General features: G+C 37.4%; 1 protein-coding gene across 1 annotated transcript in view; it reads right to left on the bottom strand.

The window, feature by feature from the left end:
• Ubc4 (ubiquitin conjugating enzyme 4) overlaps positions 1–19,312 on the bottom strand; it is a 142,562-nt gene that overhangs the window by 70,114 nt on the left and 53,136 nt on the right. Inside the window, exon 3 of the mRNA XM_090383857.1 lies at positions 3,821–3,903. Coding sequence (XP_090239983.1) covers positions 3,821–3,903 — 83 coding nt within the window. The remainder of the gene's footprint in view (positions 1–3,820; positions 3,904–19,312) is intronic.

Below are 19,312 nucleotides of genomic sequence, written 5' to 3'. Positions count from 1 at the left end.
TTATAACTCGGACATAGCATGGTTTCGTTAAGGGAAAGACTTGCCTGACCAATTTGATTGGATACTATGATGCAGTCACAAAAGAACTGTATGCACGGAATAACTTTGATATTATATATTTGGATCTTTGAAAGGCTTTTGATACTGTTGCACATGGAAGACTGCTGCACAAATTGGAGCAGTGTGGCATTGGAGGCAAACTGCTGCTATGGATAAGGGGAGAAGACAGAGAACGGTAATCAATGGACACTGCTCATCGTGGACTAATCTTATTAGTGGAGTCCCTCAGGGTTCAGTGTTGGGTCCATTGTTGTTTTCTGTATTTATAAATGATATTGATGATGCTATATCAAGCTTAATGTCCAAGTTTGCAGACGATACAAAAGTTGGCAGGGTTGTTAAGGACACTACTGACAGTATACTGCTGCAACAGGATCTGGAAAGGTTGAGCAGATGAGGTGAGAGGTGGCAAATAAAGTTTAACGTTGACAAATGTAAAGTACTACATATGGGAAACAGTTACTCCAGAATAAGGTATCAACTCTGTGGTACTACACTGACAGTGGTAGAGAATGAAAAGGACCTGGGGGTAATTGTGCAGGCAGATATGAAGTTTTCTGAGCAGTGCAGACTGTCTCCAAGAGTAGCTCATGGCGTCTTTTCAATGATATACAGCAATTTTTCTAGCAGGGATAAGGAGGTGATTATCCCCTTGTATAAGGCAATGGTCAGGCCACACGTAGAGTACTGTATACAGGTCTGGAGGCCTAATTTCAAGAAGGATGTAGAGCTGCTGGAATGAGTACAGAGAAGGGCAACAAGATTAGTGAATGGAACAAAGGGGTGCTCTTACGAAGAAAGGCTTAAGTTTTGCAAATTACAGTGTCTGGAGACTAGGCACCGGAGAGGTGATCTGATAGAGGTGTATAAAGCCTTGAATGGTTTGAGCATGCTCAATGCTGATGGGATTCTTCCTCTTGCTCAGAATAATCACCTGAGAGGGCATAAATTCAAATTGAGGAAAGACAGATTTAGGATAGATGTGCGGAAATTTGCCTTTAGCCAGCGGGTAGTTGGTTGGTGGAACAGGCTTCCATCCCTCGTTGTGGAAGTTGATAGCCTAAATAAATTTAAGGCTCAGCAGGACTGTTATTTCGAACGAACGGAAGGGTTAAATGGGAGTGGGTTTTTTTTTTTTTTTTGCTGATGCTGCATAAGCTTGCTTTCTTGCATCATATGCCTATACTAATGCTAACCCTCACAGATGGCAGTCCTTTGTTAACAGAATTTTTCAAATGGAAAAAGAAGGAAACACTTTGTAAAGATAATGCTGGTTGAGAAAGACTGTTCTAAAGGATGGGTTAGCATTAGCATTAGTAGAGGCATTTGATGCAAGAAAGCAAGCTTATGCAGCATCAATCAAAAAAATAAATAAATAAGTAAATAAAAAATAACCACTTCTACTTCACCCCTCTGTTCGTTCAAAATACCTGTCCAGCTGAGCCTTAAACTTATTTAGGCTATCAACTTCCACGACAAGGGATGGAAGTCTGTTCCACCAACCAACCACCTGCTGGGTAAAGGCAAATTTCCTCACGTCTATCCTACATCTGTCTTTCCTCAATTTGAATTTATGCCCTCTTAGGTGATTACTCTGAGCAACAGGAAGAATCCAATCAGCATTGAGCATGCTCAAACCATTCAAGGCTTTATACCCCTCTATCAGAACACCTCGCTGGTGCCTAGTCCCCAGACACTGTAATTTGCAAAACTTAAGCCTTTCTTCGTAAGAGCACCTCTTTGTTACATTCACCAATCTTGTTGCCCTTCTCTGTACTCGATCCAACATCTCTACATCCTTCTTGAAATGAGCCCTCCAGACCTGTATGCAGTACTCCAGGTGTAGCCTGACCATTGCCTTATACAAGGGAATAATCACCTCCTTATCCCTGCTAGAAAAATTCCTATATATCATTGACAATACACCATGAGCTACTCTTGCAGCCCATTTGCACTGCTCAGAGAACTTCATATTTGCCTGCACAACCACCCCCAGGTCCCTTTCATTCTCTACCACTGTCAGTGTAGTACCACAGAGTTGATATGTTGATCTGGGGTTGCTGTTTCCCATATGTAGTACTTTACATTTGTCAATGTTAAACTTCATTTGCCACATCTCTCAGCCCATTTGCTCAACCTTTCCAGATCCTGTTGCAGTAGCATAGTGTCAGTAGTGTCCTTGACAACCCTGCTAACCTTCGTATCGTCTGCAAACTTGGACATTAAGCTTGATATACTATCATCAATATCATTTATAAATACAGAAAACAATAATGGACCCAATACTGAACCCTGAGGGACTCCACTAATAACATTAGTCCACGATGAGCAGTGTCCATTGATTACCACTCTCTGTCTTCTCCCCCTCAACCACCCCTTTATCCATAGCAGCAATTTGCCTCCAATGCCACACTGCTCCAATTTGTGCAGCAGTCTTCCATGTGCAACAGTATCAAAAGACTTTCTAAGATCCAAGTATATAATATCAAAGTTATTCCCTGCATCCAGTTCTTTTGTGACCGCATCATAGTATCCAATCAAATTGGTCAGGCAAGACTTCCCCTTAACAAAATCATGCTTGTCTAAGCTATAACTGAAGTCTTGTCTAGATGATCCTGCAGTGCTTCTTTAACCAGTGCCTCCATTAATTTTCCTAGAACAGAAGTTAAACTAACAGGTCTATAATTACTTGTGTCGCCCTTTGATCCTCCTTTGTGAATTGGGGTCACATTTGCACATTTCCAGTCCATGGGTACTTCCCCTGCGTCCAAGGAAGCTCTCATAATTATGGCTAAGGGTTTGCTTACTTCCTTTGCTGCCTCCTTTAATATAACTGGATAGATCCCATCTACCCCAGGTGCCTTTCTTGTATATATCTTCAACAATTTCTCCTCCACTTTACTCTCAGTTATTACAAGATTCTCTAGCTTACTGCCAGAGTTGAATACACCTCTGGCATTCCCCTCACTGAATAACTCCTCATGTGTAAATGTCGATGCAAAATATTTATTCAGTTTGTTAGCTACCTGAGCAGGAACATCAACAGTTGACCCATCGATATCAAGTGGACCAATCTGATTCATCCCCTTCCTTCTAGAGTTTACATAAGTAAAGAACTCTTTGCTGTTTTTCTTTGCATCCCTTGCCAAAGATTTCTCGAAATCTGCCTTCGCCTGCCTAACCTCCTTTGTAACTTGGTTACAGATCAACTTGTATCTGTCATAGGCTTCTGTGTCACGTGTTAATTTGTATGTATCCCATGCATTTTTCTTCTCTGCCATATGTCTCGTTAGTTCATCTGACATTCACCTGACCCTAATTCTTATTACGAGAATTACAACAACACAATGAGCATGTCACATTTTTAGCTCTGAAATCGCAGCATGGAATTTTCCAACCAATTGGTGGAAAATTCCTACCATGGAATTTTACACCAGCATTCAATGCTTGGTTCAACATTATTAAAAGTGTATTGTAGACGATAAGTGTTTTTATTATTATTCTGACTAATAATTTTGTAATGACTAGCATCTGTATTTTTCATAAAATTTCCTCTCCTTCATTTTCTACATATTTTCTAATATGAAATGCTTTTCTTATAATTCAGAATTTTTAAATGCAGTATTAAGTATAATGACACCAAATTATTTTATTTATAACCGAAAATTATATCAAGCCATTCAAATTAAGATAAAAAGCTTTAACAAAAAGGTAATTTTCAGCAAAAAATGTCATTTAAAATTACAAGACTACTACTTACCACTGATCTTTCAAAATATCCAAACAAATGGCTCCTGTTACAGAACTTATATTAGGGTGCCAGATTTTTGTAATAAATTTTACCTAAAAAAAAAATACACCACAGAAAAGTTTAGTCTCAAAATATATTATTTTGGAAAATTAATACACAAACTATAAAGCGAGAAAGTATATACTAAATTCTTTAAAATGTTAAAGAAACTACTACTAATTGCCATGAAACACTAAAATACAGGGCAATTCAAAAAGAAGTAAACATTCTCAAAAAAATCACAGAAATGAAAGTTGGCAGTTATTATTCTTGGGACAGACAATCGCTGAAATTTTTCTATGGTCCCCTACAGGCCCTTGATATTAGCACCACAAGTCACATTGCAGATGTTGATTTTTATAGTACATTTCTCTCCAGATTATTATTATTGTTTGGTTTTTAGGAGCATTAGCAACTAAGGACATACTGCTCCGGGGATATGCGGTGGTCATTCCCTGACCTTTCCGCATCCTTCGTATTTGGTGGTCATGGGCTCGAACCCCAGTCTAATCAAGAAGCGTGTGCTACGTACTGCTGCTCCTGCCCACCTGGCTACGGAGGTGCCTCTTTACAGATCTTTGCTGGTATGTCTGTGGTAGCTGATGCTACTGTGATCCGATATTTTAATTCAGGAGTGAGGCTTGGTAATGGTGACACAAACACACCATCCATTACATAACTCCACAAAAACAGGTTACATGGCATGATGTCTGTAAACTGAAGCAAGTCATCAGTACCATATCCATCCACTGTTGGGGTAGTGTTACTGAAATATTTTTTGTGGCTACATGAAAGAGATCCCTCACGTCTGTGATAGAAGATGAAATTGGCAGAATTGTCATGAAACTAAGGCATAAGCCTAGGAATGAACATATCCAGCCAAATGTTCTCAATGGTCATCTCACTGGCAAAGCAAAAATTATTCAGTGTGCCAAGAAAATCAGTTGCTTGTCCTATCCATTGTGTCAAGTTTCACTTGTGTTCCCTCCTGTACATTATGCTTATATCTTAACACAATAGAATTCTGGAAAAAAAAAAAAAAAAAAAGTCATAAAGGAAAGAAAAGTCAATAAATCCTCTTTTAAGAAAATGTTCATTTGATTGTATTCACAAAGTATTAGTATTAACCATACATTGAAAAGCAGCCATAGGCTTTTGTTGCACCACAAAAAAAAATAAATAAATAAATAAAATATATATATATTAAAAAAAAAAAAATGAACTACCTGTGTTTTGAACTACCTCCTCATATAAGTGATCCAGCTGACCTTTAAATGTACCCAGGCTACTGGCCTCAACTACCCATGGAGATAATGCATTCCAGTAATCAGCCAAACTCACTGGCTAAAAGAAAACTTCCTACAATCCAGTCTAAACCTTTTCCCCTGTAATTCAAATTTATAGCCCCTAGTTCTGGAATCATTAACAAGAGTGAAAATTTTGCCTTCATTCATTTTACTATTCTATCTCTTAAGAGTCTTAGAGACCTGAATCAGGTCCCATTTAAGGTGTTGGTTGTCACACTCATAAACACATATTTGAAATCTTATTGAAATTTCAAATTGAGATTTCAAATCATATTTGAAATCTCTTAAATCATATATTGAAATCTTTGTGCTCACATATCACAGATTTCAAATATGCTCACATATTTGAAATCTTTCCTTATAGGGGTGTCCCTTTGTAGATATCTCACCAAGCAGGTGGTCAGTGGGCTTTTTTAGCCCAGGTCTCTATACTTCGACACAGTATTCCAAGTGTGGTCTTACAACTGCCTTATTCAGTGAAATTATGGCCTCCATATCTCTACAAGCAACTGTTCAATAAATCATTGATAATATCCTGTGGGATCTTCCACAGTATATTATCTGTTCAGAGAACTTCATGTCTGTCCATATCTTAACTCCCAAATCCCTTTCTTAGCTATCTTGAGGTTCCTATTCCTTAAGTATAAGACCTTTCATTTTTCTGCATTAAAATACAGCTGCCACTTTTCTGATCATCCTTGAGACCCATACAAGTCTCCCTTAAAGAACACTAATCATTAACCACTCTTCCGACCTTTACATCATCTTCAAATTTTGACTTCATGCTGTCTATATCTTCATTAATGTGATTTAAGAAAATCAGAAATCTTCACGGTTCAGTGGTTCCAGAACTGATCCACGGAGACCCCACTTACAACATTAGTTCGATGTGAAGAGTAACCATTAATCACAACCCTCAGCCTCTTCTGCAGCCACCCTGTGATCCAACTTAGACTCTTACCTGTGATTTCAACTTCTCAAGAAAGATCAAGAGTTGCTAAAATACAAATAATGTTGAAATTATTTTCTATATACAGCTTATGAATGACTGGGCCAAAATTGCTAAAATCATTTCCAGGTTAATTAAACATTATTTTCCCAAAAGTAAGACTGACTGGTCTATAGTTACATACATCACTCTCAGAACCACCTTTATATATTGACACTTTTCCAATCCAGAGGAATCTCTCCCAAGTCTATAACTTCAAAATTAAAGGTTTGATGCATTCCCTCAAAATCAGCAGGTATATATACCATGAGTTGCAGGAAATTTACTCACTTTTAGGTTTAAAAGCTTTTCTAATAAACAGTCTTCTTAAATTTACATATTTCTAATTTCATATTGCTGAGCCAAACTCACACAGCCTGTCTTTAATTTGTTAAGTATGATGAGAAGTACCTGTTCAGTTCATTAGCAATATCAGTTGAGTTACCTAAGACCGTTCTAAACTCGAGGGCCCAAACTGATTCGTTTTTTTCTTCTTTTTACTCACATACATGAAAAGCTCTACATCCCTGTTTTTTGTAGTATATTACAGCTCAATTTGAGTTGTTATAGGCTTTAGTACTTTTCATCACTCTAACTTCCTCACACCATATTTACCTGGCCAGCTCTTTATTCATCCGTCTTGGCATCCTCCTCATGCTATATTTTCTTAATGATATACAGTAGACTCCCGATTAACTGGCCCCTATGGGACCGGATCTCAGGCTGGATACACGAATGGCCAGTTAATTCAAAAAACACATGCAAAATACCATTTACAGGTTGTAAATTAAATAAAAAAAAATATACATACAGTATGTTGTATATAAATGTTTATTAAACATTTACTTAGATAAAAAATATTCGTAATCTTCATTTGTCTTTTCGATTTAAATTTGAAGTTTTTTGAAGCAAAATTGCGCCAATTTTTCATAAGAATTATATCAATGGCAGAAGAATTATCTTGCTGTTTGATATAACTTATCGCACAGCAAGATAAGGGGGTGTCCTTGACACAGTTTCAAGAGCTTTCTTTCCTTCCGAATGATTTATTCTTTTGTCATTTTTATCTCCGCTCATAGTGTCTGGGTTCTCTGGTTCTTCATCTTCCGCCATTTATTCTTGACTAACTGCTTCGATAATTTCATCTGTTAACATTTCATTCTCTAGAATATTATCGCCTACAAGCCATTTATTGATGTCTCTTTCTTCCAGGTCTTTGAATTCTCATAATTGTTTCAAATCATTAAGAAGAGCAATGTTGTCGTGGTCTTCAGCACACAGCACTTTGTCCAGATTGCAGTTTGCAGTTAATTTTTCGACATCAGGCCATAGTTTTCTCCATGACCTCACAAACATTGATGATGGCATTTTCTCAAAAACAGATGCCAACACGTAAATCACATCCTTGATGTTAATTTTCTTAAGGGCCTCAGTGAGTTCCCGTTTCATCTTGCTCCATAAGTTGCACCAAAGATGTAACACTAGGTGATAAAAACACCACCTTGATGTCATCAAAAGATAGGTCAATGGGATGTATTGGAGTGTTGTCAAGGAGAAGAATAGCCTTGAGTGGTAATTGGAGCAGAATGGTATTAAGGGTAAGTTGCTACAATGGATAAAAGGATGGTTGAGTGGGAGAAGACAGAGGGTGGTAATTAATGGGTGCTGCTCTTCGTGGACTAATGTTATTAGTGGAGTCCCACAGGGTTCAGTGTTGGGTCCTCTGTTGTTTTGTATATTTATCAATGATATTGTTGAAGGTATATCAAGCTTAGTGTCGAAGTTTGCAGATGATATAAAGGTTGGCAGGGTTGTTAATGAAAGTAATGGCAGTGTGCTACTGCAACAGGATCTAGATAATTTGGGCAGATGGACTAAGAAGTGGCAACTGAAGTTTAACCTTGACAAATGCAAAGTACTGCATATGGGTAGAAGTAACCCCAGAGAAACGTACCAACTGTGTGGTACTACACTTAAGGTGGTCAAAAATGAAAAATACCTGGGAGTAATTGTGCAGTCAGATATGAAGTTTTCTGAGCAATGCAGACAGGCTGCCAGGGCAGGTCATGGGGTTTTGTCAATGATATATAGGAATTTTGCTAGCAGGGAAAAGGAGGTGATTGTCCCTCTGTATAAGGCAATGGTCAGGCCAAGCCTTGAGTACTGCGTATAGGTCTGGAGGCCTCATTTTAAGAAGGATGTAGAATTGCTTGAGCGTGTACAGAGAAGAGCAACAAGATTGGTGAGGGGAATGAAGAGATCCTCTTACAAGAGAGATTGAGTTCTGCAAATTGCAGTGGCTGGAGACTAGGCACCTGCACGGTGATCTGACTGAGGTGTATAAGGCCTTGAATGGGTTGAGTAAGCTGAATTCTGATGGGATCCTTCCACTTGTTCAGATTACAAACCTAAGGGGGCATAAATTCCAATTGAGGAAAGAGACATAGAATAGATGGTGCGGAAATTTGCCTTTAGCCAGCGGGTGGTTAATTGCTGGAACAAACTTCCATCTGTCGTTGTCGAAGTTGATAGGTTAAATTAATTTAAGGAGGAACTGGACAGGCATTTGGGGGGAATGGTGTGATTTTTTGTTTTCGCTGATGCCGCATAAGCTCATACACTTGCTTTCTTGCATCACATGCCACTACTACTACTACTCCTACTATTTCAAACATGTCAAATATGCCTTAACTTTTAGAATGAATTCAGTTGAAAACCATTCTTCAAATAGAAAAGAATTCATCCAAGCTGACCTCTGGGCTTGGTAGTGAACTGGTAGAGCATTGAAATTTACATTTTTAAATGCTCTTGGTTTGGCTGACTTTCCTACAATGAAAAGGGGCAGTTTGTGGCTCCCAGCAGCATTTATACAAAGTGCTACAGTGATTCTCTGTTTATTCATTTCGAAACATAGTGAATGTTTCTTGTGATGTTTCTAGCGTTTTCGTTGAAAGAAGCTTAAAATTTATGCCTGTTTCATCCAAATTGTAGACTAATTCAGGAGTAAGATTTTCCTTCTGTATGAAGTCTAAAAATTTTGGGAAAATTTATTTGCAGCATTTTGATCTGCTGACAATTTCTAGCTGCAAACACTCACCCAGATAATGAATTCTGTGGCACTTTTTCCATCGTGAAAGCCATCCCTTGCTGGCTAAGAATTCTTCTCTGCTGTTGAATTTCTTGTGCAAGTGTACTGCCTTTTCCTTCAAAACTGGCACGCTAAGAGGTGTTCCTCTTTGTTGTTCGTGCATAAACCACATCCATAATGCTTCATCAATGACTTCATTTTTTGGCTTCTTCATAGTGCATCTGTCTAAGAGCACTTTTTCTGATTCTATGTGCATAATGAAGTCTTGAAGAGATTTCTGGTTTCTCTGCCAATCATTAATCATACTTTTTCGGACACACAGTTCGTTACATATCCATTTTACAGGTTCTCCATTATCAATATGTTCCAATGCTTTTAGTTTTCTTTCAATAGTTAACACATTCCATTTATGCTTGTTCGAGCCTATCATTTCAAGTTAACATAATTTAAAAAACAAAAATTAACGATGAAAATACGAACACACAGAGTGATTGCGATCCAAACAGCACAGCCAGCAAAGAATAACTGAAGTGAAAAAAGTTATAAGACCGTTACAGTGCACTGTACTCATTCTCAGAATCTTTTAATTTTGTTTTTCTACTGGACCCATAAGATGGGAAATCTGATTCGCAGAAAAATCTCAACGAAAATATGGCCAGTTAAAATGGAGGCTGGTTAAAGCGAGACCGGATAAGAGGGAGTTATGCATTCATAGATTTTGTGACTATTGCTTTAAAAGGTATTGCACAATTCTAATATCAACCCCAAAGTGCTATCATCTCAGTTAAGAGAGACATCATAAGGCTGCCTCTCTCCTCACCATCCAGCATAGAACAGTGGGGCTTCGACTTATGATGACATCAACATCCGATATTCTCAGGAACCGATATACCGTTCCATACTATCTCTTATTTTCAGGACAAATGATATTTGCAGATACCAATATAGTTGGAACAATACATGGGCAGAAATTTTCGCCAAGGGCGTGAGCTAACAATAGAGAAGCTACAAGAGTTCAAGAAAATTACAGAGAATGACATTGGAGAGGAAGAGGAAGAAAAAGACACCCCAAAAAAAAAAGTGTCACCTGATGAGTTGAACACTGTCATTTCTTGTTGGGAGTGTTTAAGAGAAGTGGTAAAAAAACACCCTGATATTGAAAACACTAAACTCATGAGGGGCAAAATGGAAGCTACAAATGGAAACTTCAGGAAGCTACAAAAAAGTTGTCAAAAATAGTCCACTTTGGACAGTTTCTTTGCCAGTAGCGACAAAAGACACCAAATGCTTGATTGTCCAACCACCACTACAACACCATTGATTTCCTCAGCTCTACACTTCAAGTCTAAGGAAAATGCTAATTTAGAATTAGTAAAGGCATATGATGCAAGAAAGCAAGCTTATGCAGCATCATCCAAAAAGAAAAAAAAAAAAAAACCCACTCCCATTTCACCCTTCCGTTCATTCGAAATACCAGTCCAGCTGAGCCTTCAATTTATTTAGGCTATCAACTTCCACAACAAGGGATGGAAGCCTGTTCCACCAACCAACTATCCGCTGGCTAAAGGCAAATTTCCGCACATCTATCCTATATCTGTCTTTCCTCAATTTGAATTTATGCCCTCTCAGGTGATTATTCTGAGCAAGAGAAAGAATCCCATCAGCATTGAGCATGCTCAAACCATTCAAGGCTTTTAACACCTCTATCAGATCACTTCGCCAGTGCCTAGTCTCCAGACACTGTAATTTGCAAAACTTAAGCCTTTCTTCATACGAGCAACCCTTTGTTCCATTCACTAATCTTGTTGCCCTTCTCTATACTCATTCCAGCAACTCTACATCCTTCTTGAAATGAGCCCTCCAGACCTGTATACAGTACTCAATGTGTGGTCTGACCATTGCCTTATATAAGGGGATAATCACCTCCTTATCCCTGCTAGAAAAATTCCTGTATATCATTGATAAGACATCATGAGCTACTCTTGCAGTCAGTCTGCATTGCTCAGAAAACTTCATATCTGCCTGCACAATTACCCCCAGGTACTTTTCATTCTCTACCACTGTCAGTGTAGTACCACAGAATTGATACGTTGCTCTGGGGTTACTGTTTCCCATATGTAGTACTTTACATTTGTCAATGTTAAACTTCATTTGCCACCTCTCAGCCCATCTGCTCAACCTTTCCAGATCCTGTTGCAGCAGCATACTGTCAGTAGTGTACTTAACAACCCTGCCAACTTTTGTATCGTCTGCAAACTTGGACATTAAGCTTGATATAGCATCATCAATATCATTTATAAATACAGAAAACAACAATGGACCCAACACTGAACCCTGAGGGACTCCACTAATAAGATTAGTCCACGATGAGCAGTGTCCATTGATTACCATTCTCTGTCTTCTCCCCTTAACCATCCACTTATCCATAGCAGCAATTTGCCTCCGATGCCACACTGCTCCAATTTGTGCAGCAGTCTTCCATGTGCAACAGTATCAAAAGCCTTTCTAAGATCCAAATATATAATATCACAGTTATTCCGTGCATCCAGTTCTTTTGTGACTGCATCATAGTATCAAATCAAATTGGTCAGGCAAGTCTTTCCCTTAACAAACCCATGCTGTGTCCGAGCTATAACTGAAGTCTTGTCTAGATGATCCTGAAGTGCTTCTTTAAACAGTGACTCTATTAATTTTCCTGGAACAGAAGTTAAACTCACAAGTCTATAATTACTTGTGTCAGCCTTTGATCCTCCTTTGTAAATTGGGGTCACATTTGCACATCTCCAGTCTATGGGAACCTCCCCTGAGTCCAAAGAAGCTCTCATAATTATGGCTAAGGGTTCCCTTAATTCCTCTGTTGCCTCCTTTAATATAACTGGATAGATCCCATCCACCCCGGGTGCCTTTTTTATGTTTATCCTCAACAATTTCTCCTCCACTTTCCTCTCAGTTATTACAAAATCATCTAGCTCACTGCCAGAGTTTACTTCACCTCTGGCATTCTCCTTCCTGAATAACTCCTCATGTGTGAATGTAGATGCAAAATACTCATTTAGTTTGTTAGCCACCTGAGCAGGATCCTCGACTGTTGAACCATCAATATCCAGTGGACCTATTTGATTCATCCCTTTACTTCTAGAGTTTACATAGGTAAAGAACTCTTTTCTGTTTTTCTTTGCATCCTTTGCCAAAGATTTCTCATAATCTGCCTTTGCCTGCCTAACCTCCTTTGTAACTTGGTTGCATATCAACTTATATCTATCATAGGCTTCCATGTCACCCATTAATTTATATGTATCCCATGCATTTTTCTTCTCTGCCATTTGTCTCATTAGTTCATCTGACATCTATTTAGGCCTAAACCTTGAACAATATTTCTTAGTTGGTATGTAAAGCCTAGTAGCTTCCGAGATAAGTTCTTTTAATGCTTCCCATTTTGAATTTGCTGTTGGTAACATGATCAGTTGGTCCCACTGTATAGAATTTAAATACTATTTCAGACCGTCATAGTCACCTTTACGAAAGCAAAAACCCTTTCCTTTACCCCCGATGGTAATTACTCTTTGGGTAAATTCCACTTCAGCACACTGTGATCACTGCCACCTAGTGGTTCCTTTATCTGCAGATTCTTAATGCATGAAGAATTACCACTGATAATCAGATCAAGAGTATTACTCCCTCTAGTTGCCTCCCGAACATGCTGATGAAGAAAACAATCATCCAATAAATCCACAAAAGTCTTGCTAGTGTATGAGGTATGAGTGACCAATCCACATATTCCAGTCAATATCTGGGAAATTAAAATCCCCCATTATAAGACTCTCTGATTTACTGGCCCACTCTATTTCCCTGTACAGTTTCTTATTATACTCATCAGAGTCATTAGGCCTATAGCACACTCCTACTCTCAATTTTGATCTCCCAATGCTTATGTCACACCAAACTAACTCGACACTGCACTGTCCAGCGATGTCGACTGGCTTCACTTCCTTGGATTTTATGTGTTTCTTAACTAATAGCATAACCCCTCCTTCCTTCCTATCCTGTCTATCCTTTCTGTACACATTGTATTCCCCAAATTCCAGTTCTGCATTCCTTATATCTGTGTGACACCACGTCTCTGATATCCCAACAATATCTGCCTTTGATGTTTTGAGCAATACCTCAAATTCATCAAATATATTTACCAAACTCCCAGCACTGGTGTACATGCAAGTATACATGCACCTGTTCCTATTCTTAGCTACCCTAACACAACCCATGTGTTTACTTGTACCACAATGACTGCCAGCAGTCTCTGAAATATCCTGCATCTTGTTTTCCAGGCTTCTGCTCATTCCAATAGAAGCAGTGCAAGAATCGCTTTCACCTCTGCCAGTGGCTACTGTTAATCTATTAGTCCTTGTATCCCCCCAAGCTGGCAGTTTTCCGACCCACCTAACGATGCTTCGAAAGCATCAGCAAATATTCTTGCACCCTTTCTATTTAAGTGTATCCCTTCCCTGTAGAAGCAGTCTCTCCTGTTAACAAGTTCAGACCAGGCTGAAAAAAATTCTAACCCTTGAGCCTTGCACGATCTTTCCAGGGCCGAATTGATCGACAAGGCTCTCATCATATACTCCCTCCTATCGTGTCTGGGCAGAATTGCGGACACTTTCAAATTCAACCCTAATTCACTGCTTTTTTCAAACAGTGACCTGTACTTGTTAAGTAATTCCGCTGTTCTCCTACTCTTAATATTATTAGTGCCAACGTTTACAACTATATCACCTTTTGCGCCCTTAAAAGATTATATCCACTCTGCAATGTCATCAACCTTTGCTCCTGGCAGACATACCCTGGTCCTGTTCCACGTATCGTTTTTACAAAGCATGTTCTCCGTTTCTCTGATAATAGTTAAAATATTTATTGTTTGTTTTTTATTTTAAGATGTTTTACAACTATTTATTAAATAATCTTTATAAAACACTCATTTTTAATGTAAAAATGAAGTATAACATATAAGAAATACCTATTTTATGTGTTATTGGGGAATGAATCACAGGGAATCAATATGTTATTGGTTTCAACTTAAAATATTTTCAACATACGATGAGTTTTGTGGAACGAATTACCATCGGATGTTGGGGCCCCACTGTATTCATTCCCTACTAATGGTTTCTATACTCTCAGCCTTATGATGTCATCTGATTCATGGATGATGATCAAATATGGAATATTCTTACTTATAGTAATTTCTCTAATATGTTGATACAAGGGGCATTTGAAAAGTTCATGGCCTAACTATGAAGGGTTTATTTGAGGAGTCTGGTAACACATTACTTTTCAATATAGTCCCCTTCTGAGTCAATATACTTTTGCCACCAATGCTGCAATGTGCTGGTTCCAGCTACGATGAAAGTTTTCTCTTGGGAATCCAGTTTACCTTCAGAAAGGCCACATAAATGCTTCACAAGGTCTGCATAATATGCCCCTGTGACTGTCTGGTCTTTTCAAAGGTAATCTACTAGGAACACTCCACCAGAATCCCAAAAAACTGATGCCATCATCTAGACAGCAGAAGGAATTGATTTGGCTTTCTTTGGAGGGAGAATAGAGCTGTGTTTCCATTGTTTGGACTATTTCCTTGTCACTGGCTAAAGGTGATGGACCCACATCTCTTTGCAAGGTCACAAATCTTGCAAGGAAATTTGCAGCAAATGCTCACATCCAGTATTTGGGAAAAAGGGACATTTTTCCCAAAATACTGGATGGCTGCACAGCAATTGATTTTGTCCATCATTCCTCAGTCACACAACTTTGCTGATTTTAGGACCTGTAATTAAAAAAAAACAACTTTATTGAAATTGAATGAAACTTGGTGGGTTACTATTTGAAGTATTATACCTTAAGAACAGAAATTTTTCACACTGTACCACTACCCTTTCACACTCAGACTGCAAACTTTTCAAATACCCTCGTACAAATAATAATCATCTAGTTTATTTAAAAATTTTGAACCCATGGCAAGTTTCCCCTCCTACTTTCTCTAATCAATAATGGGCAAATTGAAATCACTCATAATAAGACATTCATATTTGCTTTCCCATTCCACCTGAATATAGAAACTCTTCATCATTCTTTCCACAATCTTCTGGTCTGTAGTATATCTTCACTCTCATTTCATCTTTGTTTTCAACTACCTCAACACCACAAAGACTCTATGCTGGCATGCATAAATTCTGAATCTGGGAAAACCTTTGACGTGCTCAGGCTGTTTTTGATAAGAAGCATGGCACCCCACCTTCTATACTGCCTATCCTTTATAAATATGATATACTTACCATAGTGAAACTCATAGTCCTCTAATTCTGGGTAACACCACTTTTTCATTAGTCTTATTATATATGCGTTAGTTGTCCTAACAGGGTGTTAGGATTCACTCATTTTACTAACAGCACTCCTGATATCACTTTAAACAGACACAGTTAAAACTAAATGTCATAACTGTGTCTCAGTGTAACAGCTGATTACAAACTCCAAGTTAAGTCCAAGAAATGTCATTTAAGCTTGTTACCCCCTAAAATCATCTTTCCATTCATTTGAAACATCACTTTCTATGCACATATTACGAATATCAGCTTTTGCAGCTATACACAAGAACTTGACATGTGTGCAGGCATTACTTTGACCCATATCATCAGATATATACAAATCTATATAAATACAAATCTATATACCCTTGTTTCTCCCCCCCCAATTTAGACTGGGGAGAAGGGGACAAGGGTGATACAAGTTTCCACAAATCTTGATTTAATCTCCAAGGCTTCAACATGTAGTCCCTGTTTTGTCAGGCTGCTGCACAGTTAGTCAATTTCAGACAAGGGGGCAAAATTTTCTACTCCTGGAAAGTCAGGTTTTTCATTTGACTAAACAGGCAAATGGTCTCTCCTATTGTGCCTCAGAAGAATTGCGAACATATAGATATTCTGATCTATTGCACACAGAACCCACCCATTCTGTACCTGCATTCTAATACAAAAAAAAAAAAAATTAAAAATTTTTTGTTTATACTCTGGGATGATTACCCAAGGTAAGAGTAGTTCCCAAGACAGATACAAGAACATCTCCATATTTAGTAGTCACTCAGGCTTGAATCACAGTTGCTTAAAGTACATGTAGCTCGGTACCATCGCACTTGACTATTCAGCTACAGTGTAAAAGCTATGTAAAAGAAATCTAGTTTTGAACTATGGAATAGTTCAGAATAGCAGCTGTTGTTTCAAAAGGACAGAGGCAATATTTTTTATAATTCAATTATCTTAGTATATATTATGATAATAAAATGTCAAAAGCATTAATAAATCATTTTCCCAATAAAATGTTACGTTTTATACTGTTTAATCATTACAATATAGAATTTGCACTTTGTAGAATTTTTATTCAAATATGTTAAAAATTACTTATAAGAAATGGATATTTTATGGGTGTTAATAGTATGGATGTTAATCCATAATATTTTATGGATTTATATTAATGGATATTTTACCTATAAGAAATGGAGATGTGAAAGAACTGAATATCTGCAAAATGAGCATGAGGAACATCTAGTCCACAAAGAAGTGAAGGAATTAGAGGTCACATTCTAGATAAAAACAACAGAAAAATAGTGGACAAGCAACAAAAAAAGGACAGAAGGCAAGAATATCTGAGAGAACTATACTGTGACGAGGTAGACAACTAAGAAACGACAACACCCAAACAGACGAAGAACATCAAGACTTTCTGATGAAAGAACTGGAACAAGCTATTAAGTCAATGAACAATAACAAAGCAACTGCCACTGATAACATCCCAGCTGCAATGCTCAAGTACCTTGGAACAAGAAAAAAACAACAGCTACTCAATATTTTCAATGATATCCTCAATGGAGGAAACCTTCCCCTTGACTTTCTGAGATCCATCTTCATTCCCATACCAAAAAATACTTCTTTCTTAACATTCCAAGTTTAAATATCCACTATTAACAGTTTAAGTTCTGCATAATTCACTGATGGTTACAAAATAAGGCAATTACCGCTGTCCACTACACATTTATTTTGGCTGGTTACGCTGCAGTATGCCTAAGCGCTAACTATAAAATGATGCATTTTTTTTTATGTAAACCCCAAACACGAGAGGTATTAGAACCTACAGTACTTAGTACCGTGCTTGGGTTGGAGGTTGAGAAGATGAAAGAAGATATTTGTTGATATTCGACTTAAACTTCTGTAGACTGTAATTTTTAGGAAATACGTATGAAGGAAGGTTGTTCCAGAAAATGACAGTTGAATAAATAAACGAGGAAGATGAAAAGTTGGTTCTGTGAGTTTGAAGTTGAACAGTAAATGGATGTTGGCTGGTGGCGGCACGTGTTCGGACTGTTTTGAAAGAGAGAGCGGGAATTATAGAAGCCAATTCAGAAGAACAGTGCCCATGGAAGTATCTGTAGAAGAGGCATGCAGCAGAAACAGTATGTCTATGAGACAGCAAGTGGAGAGACTCTGTTAGAGATAAATATAATATGTATATAATATAATATGCATGTATATAATATCCTCTTACTGATCATATTCCATCAGGGCAAAATCAGTAAGATAATCGATAACACAAGCATTTGTAATGACCGAAATTTCCCAATAGGTGAAATAAGTAAATACAAAAACTTATTTACAACATAAAAAATGCCATAAAATTGGCATTACATAAATAAAACTGACAATTAAATTGAAACTCTTCTGATTTTTCCTTGTCAACTAAAGATTCTCACTCCTCACAGATGAGCGCTTTTTTTCAAGCTCTAGCCATCGGTAATGCATTAAAAGAAATGTCACAACTCTGGAACTTAAACGTTGAAAACAGTATGCTTCAGGACATGTACTGCTTCAGGACAATGCACATCACATAATAAGTGGAGCAAATATTAGTAATCTGAGAAATGAGTCTTGCTTCATCCATACTCGACAAATGGTAATTCATGATTGTATATTTTACCAAAAAACTTAGATATTAGATTGCAGATCTAATATCTAAGTGCTGCAATATCGTCACTCATTTTAATCACTTGCATGTAGCTTTTACGAGGCTGAAAGAGATACAAATCAATCTTTCGCTTCTATGACACAAATTAATATAAGACATGGTAAGGAGATGGAATTCAACATATACGTTGAAGAGAATTTTTGAAAAGCAGGCCATCATATTATATTCATCAGATCATGTATACCCAATTTAAATGCTGCCAATTTAAAGTTGATTGAAAATGTAGTTATATTACTGGAACAATTTTTCAGCGTCACAGTCACAGTTGAGGGCAGTTCAAAGGAAGCTCATATTTCAATGGTAATTCCAAATTTGGCAGCAGTGGAGTTCTGCAAACAACAAAATTATAAAAGCACTGTAACTATGAAAAAGGAATTGCTCTAATCTTTACAAGACAGATTTCAGAAGGTGAACTCATATAAACTGTGTGCAATTGCTACTGTATTGGATTCACATTACAAACTTGGATTTTAGAAGAAATGAAAAGTGTCTGCAATATCTGAAAATGAATTAAAAAATGACAACGAGCGAAGAGAAATCATAAAAGAAAGGGAAAAGAATGACGTTAAGATTCAAGGTCTTGTTTAGATGAAATTTCATTTGAAAATGGTAATAAAAATGAAAAATTGTGAGTTTTGTAATGATGGTAATAGGTCTTATTCTAAAGAAGAGATGCAATTTGAAAATTATCTTAAATTTCCTAGTATTCCTCATAAGGAAAATCCTTTAACTTGGTGTGCAAAAAATGTAGCTATCTATCCTGAACTATCAAAATTGGCCAGGCATTACTTGTCATCATCTCCAAGCAGCATACCCAGCGAAAGGATGTTTAGTGAAGCGGGAATCACATACAAAGAGCAGAGGAATAAACTTCTTCCTAGAAATGGAGAAAAACTATTGTTTCTTCAACATAATCTCCCATTACTGAACTTTAATTATTGAATTTGAAATTTAATTATCAAAATTAGAAATAATTTCACCTTTTTTTATATAATTTATTCGTCATTACTTATAGAACT

The sequence above is a fragment of the Mastigoproctus giganteus genome, chromosome 10 (assembly GCF_048544385.1).
Source record: "Mastigoproctus giganteus isolate SK-2022 chromosome 10, ASM4854438v1, whole genome shotgun sequence".
Lineage (NCBI taxonomy): Eukaryota > Metazoa > Arthropoda > Arachnida > Uropygi > Thelyphonidae > Mastigoproctus > Mastigoproctus giganteus.
The sequence above is the reverse complement of the archived record's forward strand: the minus strand, read 5'-3'. Positions and strand labels throughout refer to the sequence as shown.